At 34.9% G+C, this 27,786-nt stretch overlaps 2 protein-coding genes across 4 annotated transcripts in view; one reads left to right on the forward strand and one right to left on the reverse strand.

Annotated features, from left to right (window-relative positions):
• Positions 1–27,472, reverse strand: part of CEP290 (centrosomal protein 290) — a 47,510-nt gene extending 20,038 nt beyond the window's left edge. For both annotated transcript variants that reach the window (XM_030237782.2, XM_050983775.1), the window contains exons 1-31: positions 27,230–27,472; positions 25,089–25,145; positions 24,398–24,525; positions 24,182–24,259; positions 23,727–23,796; positions 23,479–23,525; positions 23,058–23,201; positions 22,813–22,866; positions 21,999–22,151; positions 21,477–21,659; positions 21,037–21,126; positions 20,839–20,961; positions 18,848–18,971; positions 18,138–18,310; positions 17,542–17,704; positions 16,829–16,929; positions 16,649–16,736; positions 16,063–16,175; positions 15,254–15,338; positions 14,224–14,366; positions 13,892–14,056; positions 12,839–12,988; positions 11,711–11,826; positions 10,156–10,258; positions 8,615–8,845; positions 7,307–7,480; positions 6,045–6,156; positions 5,077–5,282; positions 2,833–2,984; positions 1,746–1,857; positions 515–970 (exon numbers count right to left, since the gene is read on the reverse strand). In XM_030237782.2, coding sequence (XP_030093642.2) covers positions 515–970; positions 1,746–1,857; positions 2,833–2,984; positions 5,077–5,282; positions 6,045–6,156; positions 7,307–7,480; positions 8,615–8,845; positions 10,156–10,258; positions 11,711–11,826; positions 12,839–12,988; positions 13,892–14,056; positions 14,224–14,366; positions 15,254–15,338; positions 16,063–16,175; positions 16,649–16,736; positions 16,829–16,929; positions 17,542–17,704; positions 18,138–18,310; positions 18,848–18,971; positions 20,839–20,961; positions 21,037–21,126; positions 21,477–21,659; positions 21,999–22,151; positions 22,813–22,866; positions 23,058–23,201; positions 23,479–23,525; positions 23,727–23,796; positions 24,182–24,259; positions 24,398–24,499 — 4,011 coding nt within the window. In that variant the 5' untranslated portion in view covers positions 24,500–24,525; positions 25,089–25,145; positions 27,230–27,472. The remainder of the gene's footprint in view (positions 1–514; positions 971–1,745; positions 1,858–2,832; positions 2,985–5,076; positions 5,283–6,044; positions 6,157–7,306; positions 7,481–8,614; positions 8,846–10,155; positions 10,259–11,710; positions 11,827–12,838; positions 12,989–13,891; positions 14,057–14,223; positions 14,367–15,253; positions 15,339–16,062; positions 16,176–16,648; positions 16,737–16,828; positions 16,930–17,541; positions 17,705–18,137; positions 18,311–18,847; positions 18,972–20,838; positions 20,962–21,036; positions 21,127–21,476; positions 21,660–21,998; positions 22,152–22,812; positions 22,867–23,057; positions 23,202–23,478; positions 23,526–23,726; positions 23,797–24,181; positions 24,260–24,397; positions 24,526–25,088; positions 25,146–27,229) is intronic.
• Positions 27,473–27,546: 74 nt separating this feature from the next.
• The window catches only part of TMTC3 (transmembrane O-mannosyltransferase targeting cadherins 3), a 29,805-nt gene continuing 29,565 nt past the window's right edge, over positions 27,547–27,786 (forward strand). The window contains exon 1 of one of the 2 annotated variants that reach the window (XM_030238047.2): positions 27,547–27,640. The gene's annotated coding sequence lies outside the window, so the exon portion shown is untranslated. The remainder of the gene's footprint in view (positions 27,641–27,786) is intronic. The other variant, XM_050983834.1, reaches the window with a different exon arrangement.

A 27,786-nucleotide genomic window follows, 5' to 3' on the forward strand; every position in this document is an offset into this window, starting at 1 on the left:
GAAGAGAAGTGAGAAAGCATTATTAAGATTTCAGGGTGACATTGCTTATGGTTGCAAAATATGCTTAAGCAGAATTTGCATGAGCATAGTAACATTTCTAACCACGCTGTCCAAATTACTGCCCCTGAATTTTTTTTTAAAAAGACAGGGATCTGGAGTGAAGATTTCACTGCAAGCCCATAGAACAAAACTTCAGAATACTACTCTGTATTTAATTTAATTTATTTCATTATTTAATTATATTTGTAATTTAATTCAATTTAATATAACTGCATTTATAGTTAGGGTCTAGTTTTCCTATGTGCCTTATTTGGCACAAAAGAAGATAATTAGTACATATAACTGCACTGACTTTTACAGAAAACAAAATAGGATAGCTGTCATATTCTAACAGTGCATTTTGAAATCAGTAAGTTTTACATTAAAACATATATCTAGAAAACAAACTGAACTGTAACTTACTTTAAATGCAGATCAGATAAGCAAAGCTACTCAAAGCTATAAAATCACAAACCTTTTGAGCTCCTCTTGTATCCTTCAATGCATTTACTAATTCTTCTAAACTTTTCAGTTTCAACTCCAGCTCTAACGCTCTGTTTTCTGCATTTCTACGCTCCTGCTGGGCATACTGAACTTCTTCCAAGATCTTCAGTTTGTCATTCTGTAGCTGAATCATTGTTTTAGAGAATTTTTCTTGCTGCGCTAAAGGAAGAGCACCACTAAACTGTCGCCGCAAAGACTGAACAGTCTGTTGTAGATGTTTGGCTCTATTTCTTCCTTCAAGTCGGGCAAAATATAAGGCTTGATCTCTCTCATCAAGCTTCTGCTCCAAACGTAGATTATGGATCTCCATCTTCTGTAGTTTCAACTTAAACTTCTCCAATTGGTCTACAGCAACAGATTCACTACCTTGAAGGGCTACGATATCTTGATGCAGTTTTGCAATAATTGCTTTTTCATCTGACTGTGCCTAAGAACAAAATTGATAGAACAAATTTATTTTTTCATTTTAATGTAGAATATGTTAACACAGATTATATGTAAAAATAAACAAGTTATTTTTTAATATATATGTGTTACACATTGCATGTATTTTATTCCACAGAGAAGAGTAAGAATCAGCCTCTAACAGGCTTTTAATTTTTCCACTATTGTTTCTACACCCACATTTTAGAAGTACACCTTTTCAGATACTGATCTTAAAAATGGTCTCTTTCCAAAAGAGAAAGAGAAACTGAGGAAGAAATATGTACCTAAACTCAGAAAATATGATAATGTGAAAGCTGACACAAGTGTTGGGTTTAAGGTCTCAAACCATTTTATAATGTGAAACCAAATTCCAATAAATTGTTTTAGCTAATAACAAATCAAAATAGTAAACCCATTGCAAAACTTTAATATCTACAAGTAATTTCTTGCCTTGTGAAAAACAATCAGACTTTCCTCACCATGAGTTTTTCCTTTACCATGAGTTATTGATGATACAAGAATGAATATTATGTAAACAATATGAAAAAAGGTCAGGATCTGTAATAGCTGCACAGCTAGAAATGGAATAAATAGAGAAGGGAATAATTAATGTAATATGAAACTTTTGAAAGGGTAAGGGCACTACAAGGACTAGCTTGCCAAGATTCTTCTGAAATACTTTCGCAGTTTTCTCATTCATTGAAAAATTACTTCATTTCTTCTCACTCCAGGGAAAAAAGAATCCAAACTGAGTTTTAATAAAGGCTAAACTTTACCTGATAATCTAAAATTTGCTTTCTAAGATATTCCACTTCTTTATCTCTGTATTGTTGGCGTGCCTCCAGAGCTCTAACTTGTGTTTGTGCCACATCAGACAGTTCTCTTAACCTTCCAGAGAAAACAAGAGTATTGTGTCACTTGAAACCAGTGAATAACCTTTCAAGCTTTTCTACATAGAAGATACTAAGAAAAAACATTTAGGTATGTTTCCTCATATCAAAACATTTGGATTTCATTCTTTTCAGCATACTCTACTACTTAGAGTTCTGTTTAAGAAAACTCTTCTATATTGCCTCTCAACTTTTTCACAGGACATTTTCCTATATATTATATAGAAGTTTGCTAGCAGTAACCTACTCCAGAAACACAATGCCATGGGTTTTTTACCTGACCTAATCATCTCTGTTTTCTATTTCCCTCCTACTTCAAGACATAAATACTCAACATTTTCTAAATGCTCAAAACATTTCATTCTCGATTCCCTTCTCTGCTTCCCCAAATCTTCTAATTTACTTGCAGTGCCAAAAATCACTGCAAGTATCCCTATAGATTTTGCTGGTTTAGGCATATAACAGGATTACATTAATTACTCAAAGACCAACACGGCTAAAAAGCTCCATTTTGCAATTTCTGCAAAGTTAATCTCTTCTAAGTAAATGGAAATCCGCCCTCCTACGCTACCTTAATGTTTGAGATATGAGTGTTTCAAAGAAAGAGCTGCTTTCCAATTAGTTCTACGAGACTTTCATACACAGAATGGGGGTTGTGGCACAGAAACAAAATCAACCTTAATTAGTGTAAAAATACTAGTATATGTATCTAATTGCACACTTACCCTATCAATCCCAGCCAGCACTTAACTCCTTGTTCAAATTAAAATGAAACAAATCACATTCTTTATAGTCAGGAATTAAATGCTTCATTTTCCACACCAAATTTGGCACGTATATATGCTCAAAAATACAGGCATTGAAAATTGCATGCTAGTGATACACAAGTAGTGTCATATGTAAGACTAGTATGCCTGAATTTTCACACAGTTCTGAACATACTTAATTCAAAATGTATAAATTCAAGACTTACTTTGATACTTCAATCTTGAGCTCCATCTCACGCTTCTCTAGGTCCATAATTTGTCGTCTATCTGCATCACTTACTGCCTTACTTACACTCTTTGACAGTTCATCTCTTAATTCCTGTTCCACTTTCTGTGCCTCAAGATTGATTTTGGTGAGCTTAAAAAAATCAAAACCAGAAACAAACAAACAAAATGGTATCCTAAGCACATAACTGCTCAAACTCAGCAATGAAATAGCAGCACTAAAAGTATTTTTTCTTCTTCAGTCATTACAAAACACAGTTCAGCTGTGATGAGGTTGTGTTCAAAAACCAGTTTCCCTTACTCTCTGCTTAAACATATTTTTTTGTTTGCAGGATTCCATGCACATAGCAATGGATACACAGTTTGGCATAGAAAAGGATTCTAAACTAAATACAATTTTTATTAGTGAATTTTCTTAAACCATTGCTGCAATAACCTGCTCCTAAACTAAAATGAAAAATAAAAGCAAATTTTAAAAAAGACTTTAAACACTTTGGGAAATGAACAGTCTTACATATTTATATACTGCTTTTTATACTGGCATTGGTAACACAAATAGAGGTTATAAATGGCAAGACTGACAATAATATTGTGTCCTTTTATTCATTCTAAAAAAACCTTTCTTAATTAAATTATATTCTTTCAAGCAGCCTGATTTCTCAAGTTGATTATCCAATACTGAGTAACCAATATTTCAATTCAAACCAAAAAGCATTAAAAGAAATAATCTTAATCTATCTTAATCTTAACACAGAGAAGTCCCAGGACTTAATCAGTGCATACGGTTGTGGGCCATTATTCTGATACCACTTCTTCTTAATAAAATAACTGATTTCCTAAACAAACTAAAAGAAGTGCAGGGTATCCTCACGTATCTGGAAAACTAAAAGTAGAATGCTGAAGTTGATTTATGACTTAAAAAATGTATAGTAGAATTCTAGTTATCAGTTCTTAAACTGGTATTACTTACAGCTTTCATTAATTACATCTGCACAGTCTTGCTATCTCTTTCTCAAACAAAAAGCAAATATACCAGGTTAGGAGGTACTGATAATAGGAGTATATGAAACAGAAAATATATGTCCTGGAACTACAGAAATGGGGGAAAAGAGGGATACAGAGGTACTAATAAGAAAGAATGGCATTAGGAGTTCATCAACTCTGAATGAAGGAAGACCATCAGATCTAAAGTATAAAAGTATCACAAGACAAATAATATATACATAAGAGAATATGAAAAATGTGACACTAGGGTGCATCACCTAAAGAATTCCTTATAGAAATAGAGAACCCATCCCATCAGAAAAGGCTTTAGCAACACTGCTGCTGAAAAGCTTTATACACTTTCAGTTACTCCATCTCACAGATTAAACAAAATCAAAACAATGTAACAAACATTACTAAAAATAACAGAGAACCAGGGAGTCACACAACAGCAATCTAAAATAGACTACACTCTAGCAAAGGACAAGGAGTGGAAATGAATACAATCTATCAGCATTCCTATCAATTATTCTCTTTCTGCCCTTGTGCTTAAATTATAGACCAGTAATGTCACAAAAATAAATCTGTACAATTCCTATAAATAAATTTATTGTAGAAACTATAATAAAGTCTCCTAGTAGAAAAAAAATTCCATTAAAAAATCAAAAACTAATAGTGCAGAGAAAAAAATCTAACAAGTTTAAGACTATTAGGCCAGGTATACTAAGGTTCATCAGCTTCAATGGCACATGACTTCTATTTCTGTAATACAGACAATGTATGGTACAGGACATAGCCAGTCTGTAACAGAATCACAACACTATCATTTGCATTAGGGATGTAAAGTTCAAACTTTATTTTGAATAATTGGTAATTATAATGAAAAAATTATAAGAAAAAGAGATCATATGGATTAGACAAAAGAAATAAGTTTGGAACAGACTTTTTCTTGCAGTCTGCTTGCAAAACTAGGAAACTATCTGTCAAGATGCTCATTGTGTGTTTTATTATCAACTAACTTTAAACTACCAACGAATTAATTAGTTCTATTTTTACCAATGTCTTTCATATGCAAAATTGCAGCTCTTAAAGGCTACAAAACTTTGTTTTGCATCATACGTTTATTTATACACTTATTTGTTGACACAAGTTGATATTATTGATATAAATAATTTTTGAAAAGCTCAAAAATATGTTTTTAAGATGTATCAAATTAGGTTGTAAAATCTCAGCAGATTTACCTCAGCAAATTTTGTTTCCAATTCAAAATTACGTTCTTCTATTTGCTTTACAGTACTCCTTAAATGTTCATACATTCGTTGTGAATGCTCTGCTCTCTGTCTTTCATTTAGTTCCTTCATTTCCAGCATTGTGATCTTCTTAGAAATGGATAAAATCTCACTGTTTGTTATTGCTTTTGTGGCTTTGTCCATGGCATTGTCATCCCCTACAAGAAAAAATATTTAAATTAAGAAATACACAGACTGACTCAACTATGAAAATTATTTCCACCATGAAATTGAACAGGAGTTTTGCTTTATCTGTGTCAAGTAAACTTTAACACAACATCTGTGCACCTGGATGCATGGTTATCTTGCCTTACTACATGTTTGAAAAGTATGTAATTTGAATAAAATACTACTATCAATTATGAATGCATGTATCTGCAACCACGATTACTGAGACTGATAGATATTTTTAATGTAGCCTTTCACCTTATGCTTAATACAACTGGCAAACCTTGAGGAAATTTAATTTAAAATCTGTAAAATAAGCGGGGCTGAATAATAGGAATGAAATCTATACAAAGAAACCCCACCGATTAAGAAAGAATACTCTGTTACAAGGCATGATACCAGCAAAATGAACTCCTTTCTCAACCAACTCTGAAACACTATGACTGACATATTAAGAAAAAAAATTCAGGTAATGTTGTGTTAAAAGCTTTTAGATCCCTGACCCAGTAACACAAGAAAGTCAAAGTGGAAGAGTTTCATGAGAAAAATACTAAACTTGCTTTTAGTCAAATGAAACTTACAACAAAAGAAATTCAACACAAAAATGGACATCACTACTGAAAGACATAAAATAGTTCTGATTTAATTTTCATCATTTTAAGACACATCAATTTTAAAATATTTTAAAGTATTACTTTTATACAGGATGTACCATTTGATGTTTAATGTTGCAATATAATTTTCATACTTGCCCAGTTTAGTCATCTGCTCCCAAGCTTGTTCTACAGTGTGAAGTTTTTCTTTTGTGATCTCCAGTTCCTTATTCAATGAAGTTATCTGTGATTTCAAGGAGTCATTCTCACGCTATATGACAGAAAAGTTGCAACATAACAGCAAACTATTTAATTGTAGCAGATTTCATCTTTAGTAACTACAAAATCTTTTAGACGAACAGACTTTACTTGTGTGTGACCCATAACCTACATATATGGCAACAGAAGACTGTAGGTTGGTAAAGTGTGTATGTTTGTAAAATGTAAAAATATTAGTCTTTGACCTCTGTATCTTACTGTCACAGCAAGTGAGTACTGTCAATATTTACCAGCAACTGTGATTCCTACAGCAGCTGGAATTAGATCAGAAAATCTTTGTCATAGTGACCACCTCATTAACACTGGGAAAGAAGTACTTCTGGAGTACTTCACCCACAAAGAATACTTCATCTTCCACATAAACAAGATCTCTTTGAGACAGATCACATTTCTTTTAGTTCTTTTAGGCATCTACTATGATGCCAAATGTTACTTTTGTAAATGTTCCTTCAATCCTCCAAACAGAAATACAAATTTCCACATTAACCAATAAAACAAATTTAATACTTTATATTAATTTTCAATTTTAGTTTTCTGGACACATTTTTAGTTGATATATTATTCTCTAGCTTTATGAAGTTGCTGTAATAGGCAATGCAAGTTTTCCTACTCACAAAATACCACTAAATAGACATAGGAGTCCTTCATTCTTTACCACCCATGAAAAGCGGGAGGTAGTAACATATCTTTGAAGCCAGCTTCACAGCTCTTGAGAAGAAACTCCCTTCTACTTCAGAATAAAAGTTTCATGAGAAGAGTTAAATATTTGCAGCACCTACAATATTTTGCAAGCACATTACAAACAATCTTTGGCTTCTTTTATGGAAGTAAAATCCAAAGCTTTACTCTTTTTGGAACTAAACATTTCATTCCTGTGAAAGCTGGGAATTAGTAAGAGCACATACTTTGAGAGAAAGCTTTCAAAAGTGTTTACATTAATTCTACTTTCCTTATGACCTCCAAAACTGAAGATGATAGTAAATATTCCTTCTGCTGATCTCATTTTAGTAATCAGAGAACTAAGAAGAATTTCTGAGAGAACATATCCAAAGCTTAGTTTAAAGAGCAAACAAACAAATAAACAAAGAACCAAAACGAAATGCTTTTCTGTCTGCCCATTTAAAATGGAACATAAACATTACCTCCATGTGTTCCATGTTTGTTGTCCGTTGCACAAGCAAATTATCTTTTTGTAACATCTCTCTGTATTTAGCAGTTAATGCATTGTACTGCTTATTGGCCACTTCGAGCTCAGACAACGGCACACTACTGTCCAGCACTTTTTGCAGAGCTGCAATCTTAAAGCAAGCCACTTCCTATGAAAATAAACAACACAATAGGTTACTAAGGTCACTTAGAAATTTAAACATAAAACTACTCCACATAAAAAGAATAATACTTAATACAGTGCTTTAGATGTTAGTTTATTTTTCTAAATTACTGTTCATCTTCAAAAATCACCTGCAATAAACCTTGACAAAAGTTCTCTGATATTCCAACTCTCTGGTTAATTTTATCAAGAGCTGCTTCTCAAGGCACTGTCAAAACATATCTTGTAAAATGAATACAGGCCCTAGCAACCTGCAAGACCAAAAGGTAAGATTCAGTTTCATACGATGATCATAGAATCATAGAATGGTTTGAGTTGGAAGGGCACCTTGAAGATCATCTAGTTCCAAACCACTCTGCCATGGGCAGGGACACCTTCCACTAGACTAGGTTGTTCAGAGCCCCATCCAACCTGGCCTGGAATGCTTCCAAGGACAGGGCATTCATAACTTCTCTAGGCAACATGTGCCAGTGCCTCACCACCCTCATAGCTAAGAATTTCTTCCTAATATCTAATCTAAATCTACTCTCCTTCCTTTGAAGCCTGTCCCCCTTGTCCTGTCACCATATACGACTGTCAAAAGTCTCTCTTTATATTTCTTGTAGGTTCCCTCCAGATACTGGAAGGCCAGATTCAGGTCACTACAGAGGCTTCCTCATTTCCAGTCTGAATAATCCCAATTCTCTCAGCCTTTCCTCATAGCAGCCACACTGCTTTTGATGCAGTCCAGGACACGTTTGGCTTTCTGAGCTGCAAGTGCCCATGATGGGTCATGTCCAGCCTCCCATCCACCAGCACCCCCAAGTCCTTCTCAGCAGAGTTGCTCTCCATCTATTCATCCCCCAGCCTGGGTTGGTACCAGGGGTTGTTCAAACCCAAGTGCAGCACCTTGCACTTCATCTTGTTAAGATGGACCCGCTTACTGAGTTTGTCCAGGTCACAGTAAGTACTGTGACTTACATAAATACAAAGAATATTTCTACAAGATTTGTAACAGCAATTAGAAAGCTTTTGGAAAATGCATTCAAGAAACTAGTAATAACTCCATTTAAAAACAAAGGGTATTTCTTTTCCAACTGTAAAAATAAAAAATGTGTGCTATTACTACTATAAAGTATACCTTGAATCGCTGCAAGTTTCCAATCTTCCCTGTAACTGCAGTCTCCATATGTGTTATTTCACCCTTCAGTTTATCATTTTCTTTTCTCAGGTGCTGTTCCATTTCAAGTAAAGTGGTACACTGCCTTGTTAGTGATTTTTCATTAACTCGTAAAACAGTTATTTTTCTATTATTTTCTGCAAGTATTTTCTTTGTTTCATCAGGATCCATCTGAAGTGCATCGAGTAAATTCTGAAAAACATTTTTTTAACAAGACCCTTTTACAGAAATATGGTAAAGCACAGCTACATACAGGATTTCTTGTATATTTTTTAGTCTAGGTGGAAAAATTCCATTAATTTGTCTGAAATAATTTCTTTTTGCTAATAAAATATATGCACACAATCAACATATGCTCAAACATACAGTATTCTAAGAAAAAGATGAATCTTCAAAACCAGTAGCTAAGTACATTTGACTGACTAACTGCAATTTTAATTAATGCTGACACTTTCAAAATTTAGAACAAGAATGGTTCCCTGCATTCACTGTCATCAGTCTTCCTGTTTACACTAGAGAAAAAAATTGCATTGGAACAATTTTCTAAACAATACAGAAGTCCTGTGGTTCCAAACAAACCCTAATAATTTCCTACTTTGAAGATCAAACCTGTATTTGTAAAGTAAAAAATCAGAGGATTCCTTCCATAGTAACATTTATGTGCATGTGTGCACACACGTGTTTGCATGCATGTGTAAAAAAGATGAATTGCGTCCTGTTTTCCTGAAACACTGATTCATACACATTAACAGCTACATATAATAAGACACAACTGAAAGTAATAACTTTAGTGTAAGCAAATGTGTTTTTCAAGGGCTTGTTTGCACGTTCCTCCTCCTCATCAAACAGCCTAGGTAACAACTGCTGTTCAGAGAGCAGTGTGGCTGGAAAGAGTGTGTGTGAACAGAACTCCTGCCTTAGAAGGCATTTGCTCAAAACTGATAAGGTTGAAGAGAAAGATCACCATTAATCAGACTGAAAAGTAAAATTAGAGACTTCTTTATTTGAAGTTGTCAGCTCAAAATTTATTTGCAGTTGTCAGCTTAAAAACTGGCATAAAAAAAACATACAGACTTCTAATAGCAAGGGCAGAAAGAGTTATAAGCACTCAGAACCTAGTTCAGCTGCAGAAGCCTCTCCACTGTCCCTGTATCTTCTACACATTTGAGAGTGACTCTTCCCTGCTGGACACCACGCCTCAGCTCTCCAGCTTTTGGTCTGGGGGTATTAAAAGCAACAAAAAAATTAAAGACCCACAGCTCGTCAGGTGTGTGATGTGTCCTCCTGGGGTGGTTTCTCCCCAGTGCCTGGATTAGCAGACTGCAGGAGGGCCAACAGGCACACACAACACTGGAGCACCCCCATGCTAACACAGCACCCTGGGACAGGCACAAGAGGTGTGTGTACACATTTTACCCGTCTAACAAACTAGAGCAGTGTATTAAACCTCTGTTCTATGTCCTAAAATCATTTTGAAAATTGAAAATAACAAAATTACTTACAGAATATGCCTTTATTTTCGTAGCATCCTCTTCTTTTTGCTCTTCTAGTTTTTTCATTTCCTTTTTTATATTTTCTGATTCTTTTTGCCAGCTTTCCTTTTGACTAAAACAATACCGAATTTTCATTTATTATGATGATTTTTAAAACTGTAACTTCGAAAGCAATACTGAAATATTGCAAACCAAGGTACTTAATTTTGCCAGTAATATAATTTGAAAAGCACGTGATAAATTGTAGATGGATTATTCAAAAACAATATCCTCTGTTTAGCCTACAGCCAGGTAAATGATGAAAATAATTCTTCAGTGTCTTATTTGTTCTTCAAATGTATATTATAGATACTTAAAGGATGCAACTTCCCACCCTTGTTTTGTTATTTCAGTGAAAACCACACCCAAAACATAAAAAGATTCAGCTCATTCAGCTTCACTTTGGCCCTACTCTCCTCTATCCATTTTTATTTATTTATTTGGGAGAAAAAAAAAACCTATGATCTTTCATACATGTCTAATAAGGAAGTTCCTATAGACTATATGGCACAGTTTAGGATAGTTTAAACAATGGTTCATCACAGGTATTTTAGAAGTGGTATTTTCTCTCCAAAGAGGTACCTAAGTTTCTTAAATAATGGAGTAAACTGGAGGAGACTTAAAGAAAATTCTTTGAAAGTGACTTTAATGGGATGCCAGGTCAAAGAATCTCCTACTGTAACTTCAGTCTGTACTAGATTTAGAGAAGGAATCTTGAATCATCATTTTATCCTTGTTGGATATTGGAGATATCTCACCTAGTAGTAAATGAGGCAGTATATTACAGCCTTCAATAAAAACTGTCTCTTTAATGCCTAAAAAAGATAACATTGTCTGGGAATCTCACTTGATTCAAAGAACAAACAGAAGTTTCTGAAAGGTTAAGCCTTTATTCCAGAAGCCATCTGGGTGCCTGCTCATCCAACCCAGAAAGTATCCAGCTAATAGTTTGTTAATTGAAAACTCCAAACTGTCATATTCATCCCTATCCTCCCAACAGATGAAAACACCTTTTTAATTTTTTTGACCATAAGAATAATTTTATGGAATTTAGTTTCACTGAAGCATATAGAAGAACTAGGAGTCCAAAAGAAAAGAAAACACAAAATCCCAACAACCTGAAATTTTCAGAGATCTCTGACTGTATTTGGACAGCAGTTTGCTTTTTTCCCTCCCCTCCTCTTCACTCCCAAAAACCTATTAGAACCCATACTTGAAAGCAAAAGAAAATGAGGCTAATAACCATCATACCAGGTTCTAGTAAAGTGCAAGATATCAGATGCAGAAAGCACAACGAAATCCTCATGATAAACATGCAAAATGAAAAGAGTCCAGCAGAAGACAGTTTTGTAGGAGTTTTCTGAGCCTTTACAAGACTAAAGAAAATGTATAGAGTACATATCCAAACATGACAGCACTTTTGACATTAACCAAAGAACTACTTCAACACAGCAGCAAATCTTGTTTCAAGACTGTCATATATTTAGATAATTGAACTTTCATAATTCAGGAAAGAGAGCAATACCTTTGATATTCTTTATACAGCAAGCCTTGTTGATGACGAATTACTGCAAATTTTCGCTTGTAGTCCTCCACTGCATCTTCTAATTGTTTAAGCAACTTTTCTTTGTTTTCCAGTTCCTAATTATTATTTTCCAAATAAAAATACAGAAATTATTAATGTAGGTTTTAAACATGAAACAAGCAATTTAATCAAAATGGCAGTCCTTTGTGTTTTCATGATAGATGCTTCAGCCATGAACTGTGTGAACTATGAATATGAAATATGCATTTTCTTTAGAAGCAACAGATGAAAAAAATCCAATGAGCTTCAGCATTCACATTAATCAGTATGAAAGAGCACAACTGCTCTGCAGGTTTCAGCCCCCAAAGTTCAAAATACTATGACCCGTTCCTAGCTCACAAAGAATACTAACTGAATGTCTAACTGGCAAGTGGCATTTTCTTCTCATTTTCTCAAATACTCTTCTACTTTATAAGCACACAGAGTTGAAAAAATATTTTCTAATGAAAAAGTGAAAAAATTATCAAAGACAGAAAAAGATAAATTAACAATATTAAAAGGTAACTTTTTTTTACTCCAATTCTGAAACAGTTCTTCATTACTATATGCCTGTTTGCTATGCTTCCCATAGGAATCACTGGAATTGGTTTCAATGTATTTATGCCTTTATTTAAAATTGCTGATGTAATTTTGACAAATAACAGAATGAAAAATCATATAGTAAATTACTAGAGACCTTGGCTCTATAGGGAAAAACTGTTCAAGTAGGATTTGCACATGCAGACTCAGGTGTGGAATCCAGACAGCAGTAAGAGAGAGGTTCTCATAGAAAGAGTGTAACTGTGGAAGTAGAAGGAAGAGTGGGCAAATATTTAGATCAAAATTCAGATTTAAGACATAAAAATCTGAATTGCTGTCTAAAATTTAGTTAGCTATTACCTTTCAGGTTTACAGCACATCAAAATTACAGCTTTAAATTACAGAATATCCCAGAGAATTTAGTAGATTTTAGAACACCAAAATAATTTTGGAGACATCTCTCATGTCCATACATGGCACTCTACTGGACTTGAAAGGAATTAGATACATGTCACAAATACTCTTTATTTCAATGAATATATAACTTACCTGTGTAAGATGTATTAAATATTCGTTCAGTGAATTAATTGTATTAACACTTGAAGGAGCCATTCCTTCTGGAAGATTCACTGTTTGGAAGACAATATTGGCACCTTCTGACTGATGTAGTAAGCAAATTTCATTTTTCATTCGTTCAATCTAAAGATAAGACACAAAACTCTCATAAAGAAGTAGCTCTTGCTATTAGATTAAAAAAACTTATGAAAAATATATTGCTACATCAGTTGTTATTAATAGTCTAATAATTTTCACTTATATTCTAAAACACTCTAATACTCCTTAAAACAGCCTTTTAAAAATGCTATGATTTCATAAATCAATAAATGCATAATAAATTAAACCAAATTTATCAAATTACCCCAGCAATCAGGGCAACTACACATATCCTCACAGTTTTATTCCAATTGTTTAAAACATGGTGAATTCCTACTCCTTTAGTAAGATTAAGTTTTGGAAAGAATTATTGCAGTGGTTATTTGACAGTTTTTTTTAAATAAGTCTTTGCATATTCATTTAATTTTAAAAATTAAATGTCTGGTTTTTTGACACTATTTTAGAGGATTAGTTTATCACCAAAGCTGTGATGAAAAGCCTACTTAAATTTAGCCTCTTATAAGATAATATTTCATTCATCATTCTGTCCCTGGAAGAACCATTCCACAGACTAAACTGTACAACTTAAAACAAGATATAGAACTGTAAAGACTTAATTTCTGTCACATATTTATAAATAAAAAATGTAAGACTCCTGGCTTTTTTGAAGAAATAGATCTGTGAGCTTTTTTGGACACAGCTGTCCCCATAAAATAGGCATGTTTGCTGTTTATTTAACATGATGGAATATTGCAAGGACAAAGTAACATTAAGAAGACCAAGATCTGAAGCTAAAAAGGACAAATTAGTAGGTCCATTACATAAAATTCAGTAAGATTTGTACAATGACACTGAATTCACTGTCTTATAGATCAAGTGGATTGTTCTAAATCATCAGAACAGCCACTTTTGAAGCTGAAAATAAATTATATAAAATAAATTATATACCTTTTCATTGGCACTTGCCAGCTGATTAGACAAACTTGTTGCCTCCTTCTGAGTCTCCTTTAGCTCCTGTCTCAATTCCTCATTTCGTCCTGTAAGCTGGTCAACCTGGGCTTTCAAGTGTACACTAGCATCAAAGATCCCCTCTGAATTCTTGGACTCCATTGCCTAATGCAGTTAATTAACACAACAAAGAAAAAGTGTAAAAAAAGCTTTAATTTCTTCAGAGTAAACTGGAGCCCTCAAGTTTAGACTACATGAAATTAGCAAAAAGAATGACATATTATCCCTGTAAATCCTACAAAGGTAAATAATAATTTAGAAGGCAAGCTTACATGAACTAAGCGATCCAGACTAGGGATTTTTAAGGCTGTTTCTCCTCCCTTCATACTAGAATCCTTCTGCATTTCCTTGATGGCTTGCAATATTTCTTTCATTCCTTGTTCAAGTTGTTTATTCTCTTCTAATAACTCTTTTACTGTAATAAAAGTTGTAAATCTGTTAAAAAACACTGAAAAATGATTTAAGGTTGCCTAGTACAATTCATCATGATTCTTGTTGATTTGATAAATTAAAAGAATACTCACATTATACATACATAGGCATAAGCAATTATGAAATTAGAATCAAGAGCTGCTAGGAATACCTGGGAGATGTATCTTAGTGATGAAATATCAAAAAAACCCAAAAAAATTTAAATGCTTTATGGGACTCAAGTGACTTTACTGAACCTTCCAGTCTTCAATGTTTACTTCACTTTAAATTTCTTTAGTAGCCTGTCTGACCTTTACCAGTTCAGAAACATGGTCGTGTTGGAAATGTCTGGGTGTGTAACAATGAGGTATCTAGGAACTGTCTGAATTCCTTCTCCAGAATAAGAAAAAAGAGCAATTAAATTATGTGGCTGTCAAGGAGTCTCAAGACTCCTACCACCTGTAGTTTCTCAATGAAATTCCGATTTCCAGGAAAAATGAGACGTCTGAAAACTGAAAAAACAACAACAAACCTGTCAGGACATTCTCTGCATTCAAACAGTATCACTAATCATCCTGAACACCCAGGAGTGAGTTGGATTACTCACACACTTAAAGACTTTACTAAGTCTGAATCAAGAAGGAAAAACATGAGCTAATATTTTAATGTATTTAATGTGAATAAACTATGTTTCATATACTATCATTAGTTTGGTATCATCATAAATGTATATTTACACATAGGTACAAGGATATACACTAATATAAACACAATATTTTTTTACAAGTCAGATATTTATGATCACAATTATAGAAACAGAACAACTAAATAAGCAAACTATCTACAGGTACTTGATAATGTTCCCTAGTTTTAAAACAGGCTGCAACTTACATTTACATTGAAATTTGGCCATTACAGTCCTGTTCTTCTCCAAATCTCTCTCTCTTTCACGTAACTCAGTTGCAAGATATTCATTCTAAAGAAAAAAACAAAGTTTCTCCTAGACAAAAAAATATGCAGAATCTAATTTTAGCAGTTTAATATTTTAGTCTGACTTTTTCAAATTTGAAATAGGCATTCATGAAAATTTCCCCATCGACATACTGATTTCTTGCCTTAATAGGAACAGAAATGGATTCACTGGAATAGTTACAGGAGGTGTATCCCATTTAACACTGTCCACAGCAAAATATGACTCTTGGGTCATGTAGCAGCTGGAATAGTGGTCTGGTACAAACCAGAAGTCTGTGTGGCCTTGTTAGTTGTAGCTCTAGTGATATGAAAACACCAAGAGCTTCAAAATTACATTTGTGTTTAACTAGCTGCCACTCTATCTCATAAAGGAACCAAAAAAGTGGTTTTTTCCAAGTGATCTGAATTCCCATGTATGCCACAAGTTTTTCTAAGATTTCCCACAGCCTTTTTGCTATATTTTTCTCCATCTTCAGAATTTCAGCTGGTGCTATTCTATCTGCAAGTGTGTTTCTCCATTACATGAGCTGCCAGGATGTATTTACAACAAATACAGATTATTCACCTGTCTTCTAAAATATATTACAAATTATTCATTTGGGGATTTTTTAAAAGCAGTTAATAAAAGCCCCCAGAAAAGTATTTTAAGAAATATTTACAAAATAGGTGGTTTTAGTTTTTGAAAAAGAAATACAAGAAATGTTCATAAACTTGCTTTTTGAACCTACTTTTGCTTCTACTTCAGCAATGTCATGTCTGTTCAAGAAATCCAACTTCCTCGTATTCTGTCCCTTCTCTTCTGTAAAGCTATCAGTCATCTGCATATTATCAGCATCCAATCCTAAGTGCAAGCAGATGTAAAAGTAATAAATTATTAGGAGATTTTAACTGGTCTTCACTCAAAAGAATACACTCCATTTGTTATATCTGAATTCTAGTGTTCTGCCTTTCCATCTGAGCATTATGGTACGATGAGCAGAATGGAACTGAAATTTTAAGAATTTTGAAACACATGAATTATGTAGATTTACTGGAAATTTTGGAAAGATCCTCCTACACCTATTGCAAGGCAAAGACAGAAGGCCCAGAGATGCATTCCAAGTCATCACAACTCAAGAAGATACCGGGCTGTAAGATCTGGAAATCCAAAACCAATCACCTCTTCCTACAGATTCAATGCAATGTATTAAGGCCTTTAATTTAAACAAATGAGTAAGCATAACGTAGCCACAGTAACTTTAAACAGAATTTTTATGCCTAAGTATAAACAGAATGTTTTTGAAAGAAGGACAGTTTTTATCAAAAACATCCTACCTATTGTTGCAACTCTTCTTCCTTTCTCCTGAGCCAACTTACGAATGTGTTTTTTCAGTTCAATTCTTTCCTCTTCTAGTCTTTCAATCTGCATATTGTTATACACAGATCAGTATTCCATTTTGTTCAAATGCATTTTTATTACGTAGCTTTTACATAAAAGTAGGATTTATCACCTACCTCTTGCAAAAGAATCTGGTTTTCAGCTCTATATTGCTGCTGCTTCAGTGCTTTGCTGTTTCTGAATTCATTTAAATCAATCATTGTCTTTGGCTCAAGACCTAAACAAAATAGATAATAGTCATTTATTAAGGAGGAAAATTAATGTTAGTTAATGCAGTTAATTTATGTAAGAACATAACTAAAGAAGCAGAGTTAAAAAAATAATTTGTTATGTAACTATCTATATAACATAAACACACATCTTATACTCCATGTATTAAGAGCAGAAGAAAGCTTAATTTTACTCAGTTACTCAAAACCCAAAATAAAATAAAGTGGCACCTCAAATTAAATTTATTTACACTTAAATTCTTTTATTTAAAAATAAGCCTCTCTGAAATTTTCTCTGTGTGTTTCATCTAGCATTACAACTTCAGGATGTTATGGTTTCCAGATACCATATTATGAAGTTTATTAGGCAATGCATGACTGAAGAGGAATCAAAGCCAAAAAAGAGTAGAGAACCTATTCTCCTAGTTTGTTCACTCAAAGGAACCAGTAAGCCAAGTTCATTCATGCAGTTTGTCCAAACTAATTAAAACTACTTGGAAATATTAGCAGAATATAACAAATTATTTCCGGTGACTTGGTACAGTAAAAAATTTCCATTACGGAATCCTATTTGAATTTTTACACAACAAATAATTGAACATATGCTGGGTATAGCATACCTAAGCGCTCTCTGAGTTCTTCATTTTCATCAAGAAGGTCATTTATTTTAAGTTCAAGTTTATTGATTTCCTTAATTAATGACTCAATCTCATGTTCTCGTATTTTGACTTGCTTTGTTAAACCTTTGATTTCAGCAACAGCTTCTTCCAAACCATATATTCCCTGTAAAAACCCCACACAGGAAGTAAGAACAAAACAAGTAAGAACAAAATAACCAATAGAAGACTTACTAAAACAGCCATGAATCTTTCTTTCATTATTACACAGACAAGAAAAAACGTTTTTCAACCTCCATCACTCTTCTGCACTATGCTTAGTGGAAATGATTACTGAATAAAAAGTAAATCCTTTAAATCTGTCTTTGACTACAGAGGAGCTTGCATATTTCAAAAGTGAGTCCTCCAGCTACATGATCCTTTGAAGAATGGTATCTTGAGCATTCAATTACTGTTCAATAGGGAGAAGAAGAACGAAGGGGAAGGGCAGCAAAGTAATTTATTTAATTTTTATTTAGAACAATTAAATAAATATGGGAAGACAAAACAATCTCCTAAAAACATGATTAATATCCTCTCCACTCTTACAAACTGTTTACCAGTTCATAGTCTCTCATTCTTTTCAAAGTCTCAACAAGCTCTTTGTCTTTTTCTCTAGCATGTGCTTCTGCCAATTCTGCTGATTTCTCAGCCTCCATAGTTCTCTCTTCTAGCATTTTAAACTTTTCTTGCATATCCCCAGTTTGGTTCGGCTGAGCAAGAGATGAGTGACCTGGAAAGAAAAACTTTGATGTTTACAATTCAACTAGGAACTCTTGCTATCTGCTATTAATCAAGACAGAAACACATCAGAAAACACTTTAAAGGAGATTTTAATTTCCTGCTCTTTTTAATTAGGAAATTACAAGACACTACATATAAGAGGTTGGGTTCTCTTCCCCCTAACATTTCCTTCAAACAGTATTTATCATAAGTGAGTGCACAGAAAGGACACCAGAATTTATTTGGAATTGCAAGCTATTACTCCCTTTCAATTCTTCATGGAGCTGAGACATTATATTTTATGCTCTAACTTTTACAGATCAGGAATAATTTTATTGCCCATCAAACCCACTGAGGTAATCTGGATAAATTCAAACTCTTCATGAATGTTTAATAAAAGAAAATTAAGAAAAAATATTAGAGACTAAAATTACTCAAATACTGCAATTTTTTTCCCCTGTGTTTTTTAAAAAAATAAAGAATGCTAAGTAAATTTGTGGTTTCTGATTTTCCTGATTTTTACATTAATACAAAACAGTCATTTTACCTTTATCTTTTTGGAGATCATCTTTTAATTTCTCAATAACGAAGGCATTTTTCTCCATTTCTTTGGTATACTGTTCAACTTGCTCAGTGAGCAATCTTATCTGAGCATCTCGTTCTTGAACACCCTATGCATGCAAAATAAGAAAAGAAACTCCATTAAAGGATCCTTCTTTACTGACAGGCAAACTAGCAATACAGAACACCACATGGGAAATGAAGAAATTACATGTAGCTAATACAAAACAATTTACAGAACATCAAATATACTATACTCACAACAGAGAGTTAAGATATTATCTAGAAGTTTGGCATATAAATGTAAAGCAGGAAAAATAAAAAAGTAAAACTAAAGCACTCAAACACAGCAAAATAAGCAGCATTTCCATATAATGACTTTAAATAAAAACAGTTCTCTCAGAGTTTCCCAGTGTTAGAGGAAAAGTTTTGGATAATACAGATTTCTTGGCAGCTTCTTCATAAACAACTGCTGCCATTGGGAACTGAGAGATACAAGTTCAAGATAGCTAGGACTAACAATCCATCATACATGACACATGAATTGCAGACAGTCTTTCAGCAAGTCATCTAAATGTTCAAAATTCATATTCTATCTTGTTTTGGATGCATATACATTCATAGGTACACACAGACTGTGAACATGACTTCGGTGTATACTCTCCTATTTCTGTACTTGTACATGAACTTCAGAAACAACATAGAAATCTTAATGTAATTTTTTCTGTGGTTAATAAAAAGTGGTAAAAGATAAAAAAGAGACTTGAAAAATATTTACAGGCATTAGCAACAATAAAATAATAGTAATAAGGTAACAATAAAAAGACAAAAAAATCTCAATATCCTTACTTTATATCAATGTTCTGAAAAACAACTTTTAGGATTTCTTACAAATAGAGCCTAAATTTGAAACCTAAAAGTACAGAGGTTAGCAATTTGTAAAAGCTTAAATACAACCCTTTAGAAGATAAACACACATTGAAGGATAGCAAGATCAGTCCCTTTTGAGTAAAAACCAGAGCAGTAACTTGATTAATTTTTAAAAGTCTGCTTAAAATACATGCTTATTTACACAAAACATTACAAAATGCCCTGCTAAGAATGCCCCCTCCTCCCCCCAGCCCCCACAAAAAAGCCTCTATAGCCATCTCTATAGCCATCTAATCAGCTAAAACCAAACAAATGCTTATCAAAGTTACTTTCAGCTGCTTTTCTCTTCTGAATCTTAAGGCTGATTTGTAATTTAGGGTGTTTTTCTCTTGAGAAGCTATCTGTCTCTAGGTTTGGAAGACTGAATAAATATATCTCACCACACTGCTCAGTTTACAAGAACCCCAAATGTCATTAATAAATGTCATTACACATTTGCTTAAAAAACTTGAAGCAAGGCAGGAAATCATCCTGGAATCAGAGAGTATGCTTTCCAAAGAGACTATTTCTGGATTCCTAATGGGCCACATTATTCTGGGGGGACGGGGAGGAGGGTTATGTTTTTAAAGAAAGTGGAGACGTTCAAAATGATGAAGAACTATGTAATTTTGTAATTTTGAATATGAGAGATACGCAAATTCAGACAGTTCTATCATATCATCAACCACAGAGTTAATGAGACAAACGAACATAAAAAATAATGTACTAGGTAAGACCGTTCCTTTACTAATAAATTTAGTGGAAGCTAAAGCCGTATTTTAGAAGCACTACACAACAGTTTAGAAACACTACATAATAATAAAAGATAAATATGAAAGTAACAGAGCCAGCCATCAAGAGTTCAGATCATACACACATACATAAAGAGAAGTTTCCTTTGTACATTTTCTATTAAGCTAACTTTGCAGTGGAATGAATCAACTTATCACTTAATTCTCAAAATTAAGTATTTTGTATTTGCAAACTACGAAAGACTAAATACATATTTGGTCAATAGCATATGTGATTAATGGTGATTTCTATGTGTGCAATGTGAATGAACTGTACCTGCTGAAGGGACAGTATACTGTTTCTGTCCACATCAAGTTGGACCATTTTCATTTTCTCTTCCAAGTTAAATAACATTTGCTGATACTCTAGGAGTTCATCATCTTTTGAAGCTAAGATTTTCTGAAAAGAAGATAAAATAACATCAGAACACTTGAAGTAATTCCTAGAAAGGACTTTAAAAATACTAAAAAATACCTTCCATTCTTCAACTTTTGCATTTACAGCTGCCATGAGTGGATCATCTTCCTCGTTCTTTGCTTTCAGCTGGTCTGAAAGATCCTGAACCTAGACATGAACATCACATTAGGTCCAAAAAGGTTTGGACCTAACAAATATATATGTACAAACACACTACACCAAGGACATAATACTTAACAGGTTAGTATTACAACAGCAAGGGAATGACTTTTGAGAACAGTGCATGACTAACATTCTATATAAAAAAATTTTTGTGATCTGCAGTAAAATTTTAAAATCTATACCACATTCAAAGATCACACTACTTTTAAAGAGCATTACTTTAGAGGAGTGTGTGGTTTTAACTGCATATACAGAAGGTTTTAACTTAAGCTAAAATATGAAAACAGAGTAGAAACCTAAAAAAGAATTATACTAAATCATGAGTCATTTCTTACTTGAAATTTGTATTGATCTTTCTCTTTTCTCAACTCATCCATAATAATATCAGACTGTTGCACAATTAGTTTCATTTTGCTATATTCATCAGTCATCTTCTCCATTTCTTGCACTGATTCCTCAAGGTTTTTCCTCATTTCTTGGTTTTGAATCTCTAACTTCTCATTAGCTTCAGTCAAATTCTGCAAAAATAAAGAAAAATCTGCTTTTACAAAGTGCCCATCTTAATACCTGAAAAAGAACTTGAAAGTCTTATACAAAACTAGCACAGAATAGAGTATTTCCCCTCCAGTTTATCAATTTTAACAAACCCAAACAGCAAGTAAGACATAGTTCTCTCCCTGTCAGTAATTTCATTACCTCTACCAAATTCAGAGATGCAGACTGTATGAATGACTGTATCCTTATTATGAATTCCCTTACTCCACATGACTTTATCTGTAAACTGACATAAGTGCAATGAAACACACTATGGTCAGTAAAACTCCAATAGCTGCTCAATACAATGCATAGACTTTCACCTGAATTTCATCCAAATACTGGACAAGCTCAGAGCTTCTTTTGGACAGCTGTGATGTGTAATCAGATACCTCTCCTCTTCGTAATGGAATTGCTTCTTTTTGAGAATCTATTTGCCTCTGATAGTCAACCACATCCTGACGCAATTGTTCATTCTGCACAAAAAGCAATCCAAACTTAAATCCATTTCTAAGAGCTGAGGACAAAGTTGTTGCATTTCTAGCAAGCTAACACATAGAGCTAAGACACGCAAAACCCATCCAAACTCCTACAGTCTGCTTTTAGAAGACTTAGAAGCCTCACCTTTTTCTTTATGCGCTTTTTCTTCATATTAAAAAGGAGAAAACAAGACCAAGAGAACAAAGCATGGAAAATATTAGAAATTAGCTTTGCTTTTGGAAGACTAAATATTAATCAATATAGAGACAAAACAAAATAGCTTTTGTTATACCTCTGCAGGCATATACATATATACAGAAGGGTATTTTGACAAATGATTATCAAGGTTTTACCCCAGGACAATAATGAAACAAATTTACTAGGAAATAATATCTAACAAAAATTTTAAAAACTCAAAACCCAAAATCCAGGCAAAGCTAATGCACAGTAGGACTGTTCAAATTGAAATGCAGAGACTTCCTGACCTCAATTAACTACATTTCACTGGAGCAGATGTACCACATATTTACTTTGCACTAGTACTCAGAAAATGTTCCAAAATTAAACACCACACCAAAAATTCTAAATACAGAAATATAGTAGTATATTTATAAAAAAAGTTGAAAATACAGTAAATCAGCAATAATTTCTGCTAACCTCTCTCCTGAATCTGATGTTTTCATTTTCAGCATCTTCAATTCGAAGAGCAAGCTACAAGACAGAAAACCTTAATATGCATCACTGACACCACAAAGAACTCCAGAAACAAAAAAAGAAATGCATAGCAATCCTGTCATCAGTGCTTTTTTTTTTTTTGCATTTCAGATGCGTTTTTCAGAATGCAACTTTTCAGAATATTTGACAGAACACTTCTAGAGATGTCAAGCTCAAGTCCTTCATACCTGTTCATTCACTTTCTTCTCCTTTTCCAACTCTTTTTCTGTATCTGTTAACTGTCTCTCTTTTTGTTCCAATTGCTTTTCCAGTTGGCGAATCTCATCACGCAAAAAACGAGTATCACGACCACCAGCAGATTTTTGTGCCATCTAATGAGCATTAAAATAAGATTATAAATATAGTAGATATTCAAAGTAGAAACAACTAAAAAACCAAAACAGATACTAAGACTAAAATAAATGGGATTTCAAGTGTAAAAAACTCATTTATTCATCCAAGAGTGGTGCATATTCAAAAAACATAAAAAGCATTTGCTAAAATGTAGGGCTATTTCATGACTTTCCAAGACTAACTACTAGTCTAAAATAAAATAATTAGAAGACCCCACCTGAGCAGTCTATGCACTAACAAAATTTTCAAACATACCTCTAATTCATTTTGAAGTTTCACCAGCTTGGTTTTAAAATTATTTTCTGTTAAAATAGAACAGATACAGTGAATTACCCAATAAGGTAAAAAACACATAAAAACATACATTAAACCAACTGTCTTCAGAGCAGTTGGTATTTTGTCCAGCTCTCTAAACCTTACAAAAAGCAACAAAACAGCAAGAACAAAAACCTAAAAGCACATTTAACAAATCTTTTAAGAACAGTATACAAAAGCTTGCTTACCACATTTGGCTTGCTCCTCCCCGGCTTTTTCAACTTCTTCTAGTGCCAGTTCTACCTCTTGAGCTTTCATCTGAGAAAAGAAGCACAGCAAGCAAAGAAGAAATATTTACTACTACCATAAACTAAAAGATTTTTCCGTAGACCTTATGTTTAAAACATATTTATTTTGAGAAATTTATTTCCATTTATCATCTATATAACTATGTTATTGCATTTCACTTCACTTCCCACTGCTAAATTTCAACAGCTACACAAGAAAGTGCTCTGGTGCAAGCAGGAATTTGGCATATAAATTACCTTAGGAGTAAGCAGTATTTTCAGCAACAGGGGAAAAGAAGATCAATTTATACAAAAAACGCCAAACAAACAAACAAAAAAACAACAACAACAGAAAAAACCCACAAAGCAAAAGAAATGCATCTGCAAAATTGAAGAAAGTAAGCCTTAATACAAACCTTCAGTAGTGATTGAGTAATTTTAAAAAGGTGTATCATTTTTTCTGGAGTTTCAGTTTTTAACTCTTTCCCATCAACCTAACAAAAGAAACAAAACTGGTTTTACACTAATATCAATGAAATACACAAAATAAATCTTTCATGTATTTGAAGGACCAGAGACAATTTAGGGAAGAAGGTATGACAGAACCCTCATGATCCCTTCTTCTCCAGCACCTTGATCATGATATCCAGCAATTTGTCCGCTAGCTCCTCTTGACGAGGCAGAGTATCTGGATCAACATTCATGAGTTTCTTCCAATCTAAAACAGGTGCCATAGTGATTGTATGACTTTTTTTTCCCCCTAGAATAAAGAATAAAATAACAGTTATCAGGTATTATCAGTGCAAACCAATTTTAGGTCAAATGTTTTAATGGAGGATGGCCACTGAACACACCAGATGATTCTAACAACTGTAACACATTTTGATCTATTGCAAATTAGCAGTAATATAATAATAATAATAATAATAATAATATAATAATAATAATAATAATAATAATAATAATAATAATAATAATACCATTTTTTCTTTATGTTAAGAATTACACCATGCATACTCAATAAATTCTTAGAACTATCAGTGAAGATTAGGACACTCATGAAACCTGTACTTTAATTTCAATATCCTTGTTTTCTTCCCCATCTCTTAATGTGGTATTTTTATGCCGATGAATAAACACAAAAATCATTACTTCCAATATTCAAAACACAACCAACACTTTCATACTGTGAGCACCAACTTCTTGACATTGTATTAAACATAATTTCTTTTTGATTAGAATACCTGAATTGACAAAGGACATTAATCAACCTGGAAACTGAGAAAAAAAGGAAGTGGTAGAAAGTTGTTTTCTACTGCTTACCTATTGGTTGTTGTGGGCCACAGTGATTTCTCACATACCTGAAAGTCAATGCAGTATCTGAAAAAGGCAGAAGGGATTGGAAATCTTGGATTATTCTGTTCTTTGGAGCTGTCTCTAGACTTTCTGATCAATATTTCAAAAAGTAAATTCTGCCAAGTTTAGAACAGAACATTTTTAATCTACTTATTGCCCTAAATTATGACTATAGCACAAATGGTTAAGAAAAATTAAGAAAGAAATAAAGCTAACTAGAATAGTAAATGCAGTATTATTCAAAAAACGAATGACACAGCAGGGGTATGCATTTTACAGAAAAAAAAAAATCAAGCTCAATCAATAACTTCAGCAATGCTGTACGCTGAGCACAGTATTTTGAGATCTGATCCATCATGCACCCTGTTCCTCATTCAGCAATTTAAAGACTCAACAACTGACATCTCCTTCATTAATAAAAGGCTGAAACTCGTATTACTTCCAAAACTAACATGCCCAAGCACTCTGAAAGAAGAGCTGTCAGACTCAGAAATACAATAGTATGCTTAAGGGAAGATAAAAATTACCTTCATCCTTTCTGAATACGTGAACTACTTGAAAGGTCCTCTATATTTACTATATTTCTTCAATGTTTGCTAACCATAAAGCATGCATTACATTGAATCCATGACTTCACAAGGATGACACCTTATATGCATTATTGCTTTTCTGTTTTGTTGCAATGGCAAAGGATAATACAAGGACAGTACTGGCTCTTTGACTTACTCAGTTAACTGAATACTACTTGATTTCAGTAACATACTTGTCTAAGGATCAGAGTTCTTAAACATATTCATTTTATCTGAAGTTGTTTGAAGTTTGAAATGCTCAACAATCAAAACTATTCTGAAAGCAAATACATAAACTTACTACTGTCAATCCTTTCCCACCTTCCATCTCTCATTTATCTTTTTCCCTTAACTTACAAAATAATGTCCTAAGAAAATATCAACCCTAAAATTTTATCCAAAAGGATAAAACAAGTTGGATTGTACAAAAACAACTGAATCCAACTTGTTGGGAGACCAGCTACAGTAAGGTAGGGGGCACAACCTATGCACAGAGTATGTTCTACAGTATGTACATACTGTGAGAGAATTTATTTAATTGAAAAGTTTTTCATCTTCGCTCATCTGTTGCCAGCAACTAAAACCCGTGGTTTTAGTAAACAGATTATCCATGAGGTGAGATGTTGAGCTCATGGTCTACAAAATGTTTGAAATAGATGGGGATTTGGTATTAGTTACCACAGATTTTCTGGACTTACTCAGGGAATTAATCCTACATAAAACGGCCAGATGTAGTAAAGTTCAGCAGCCTCAGCTGGGAAAGGAAGTCTGGAGTACTTCCAGAACAATCATACTACAAAAGTACTACCAGAGCAACCTTGCCCTGGTCTGACTACAGGAAAACACGCAGAGGCAGCCAAGCTCACATGGCGACAGCTTACCATCACAGTGAGATCAAGCATCACTGGGAAGAGCTGATCTTCTCCCCCCAGGGTGAGTATAATGGGCACCACAGAGTCATGTGCACACGAGGGGGACGTAACATCAAGAAGTACCAGTCACACGGGAGATGCCCTCTGCTAACTCCGCATTTGTTTACATGGCGTAATCCAGTTTAAACTACTTTTGACTTTCAAATTGCATTTACCCGGAGTAGTTCCGAGAACCACAAGATCTTAATTACAAAGCCTCAATCAAGAGAGAACCTTCGCAGGTTCCCATTCTCTCCTCTTTGGCATATCCCAGGCACAGGATATAGTGACAGCCCAGGATCCCTCCAGGATGCTGCCGAGACAATTTTGTCCCCGCTTCATACCAGCTATGCTGAACTAACAATCTGCCTTACTCGGCAGCCGCCTTCCCAGCGAGGCGGAGCAGAGGCAGCAGCCGAGCGCAGACCCGGCGGGGCGCTCCCTCCCCGGGCTCAACCTGAGCCGCCGCCGGCGCCCGGACGCGCCTGCCCGGGACCCGCGGCCGGCCCGCAGCAGCGGAGCGGCCCCGCCGCCCCCAGCCCCGCTGCTCCCGGCGGAGCGCGGGCCTCTGCGGCCGGGGGCACCTTTGGTCTCCTCGCCCGGAGCACCCCCCGCCCCGTGGCCTCACCGCTCCCGGAGGATGACGGCGGCCGCTGCCAGGCGACGCCATCAGACTCTCCCGCGGACCCGGATACTCGTGGGAGCAGGGAAAGTCAGCGCTTCCGTGGCACCCACAGACAAAGCCCCACGGTGCCAAGCGGGCTCTCCCAGTCCCGAAGGGCAGCCAGGCGCGGAGGGCGCGACCCCGCCCGAGAGCGCCGCTTCGCCGGGGCAACGGCCCCGAGCACCACCCCCGCCACCGGGCGGGCTCCCCGGGACTACAGCTCCCGGCATGCATCTAGGCTGGCCGCCCCGCCCACTTTTTCCCGGCAGCCTCTGCGGGACGGCGCGCGTGCGCCGTGTGCGGTGGCGGCGGAGCGCGCGGTGGGTGGCGGCTGCGGTGGTGGGGCCGCGGCTCCAGCCTTGGTGCCGGCCACAGGTAGGGCGGGCACGGCGCGCTGTGGGCCTTGCTGGGGAGGAAGGGAGGGAGGGAGGAAGGAGTGGGTCCTGTGTAGCTGCTGCCCGCCGAAGCTTCGGTTCGCTGGCCGTGCCTGCAGTGCCCGCCGTGCCCCATCGGTGAGCCCC

Source organism: Serinus canaria, chromosome 1A (assembly GCF_022539315.1).
Source record: "Serinus canaria isolate serCan28SL12 chromosome 1A, serCan2020, whole genome shotgun sequence".
Lineage (NCBI taxonomy): Eukaryota > Metazoa > Chordata > Aves > Passeriformes > Fringillidae > Serinus > Serinus canaria.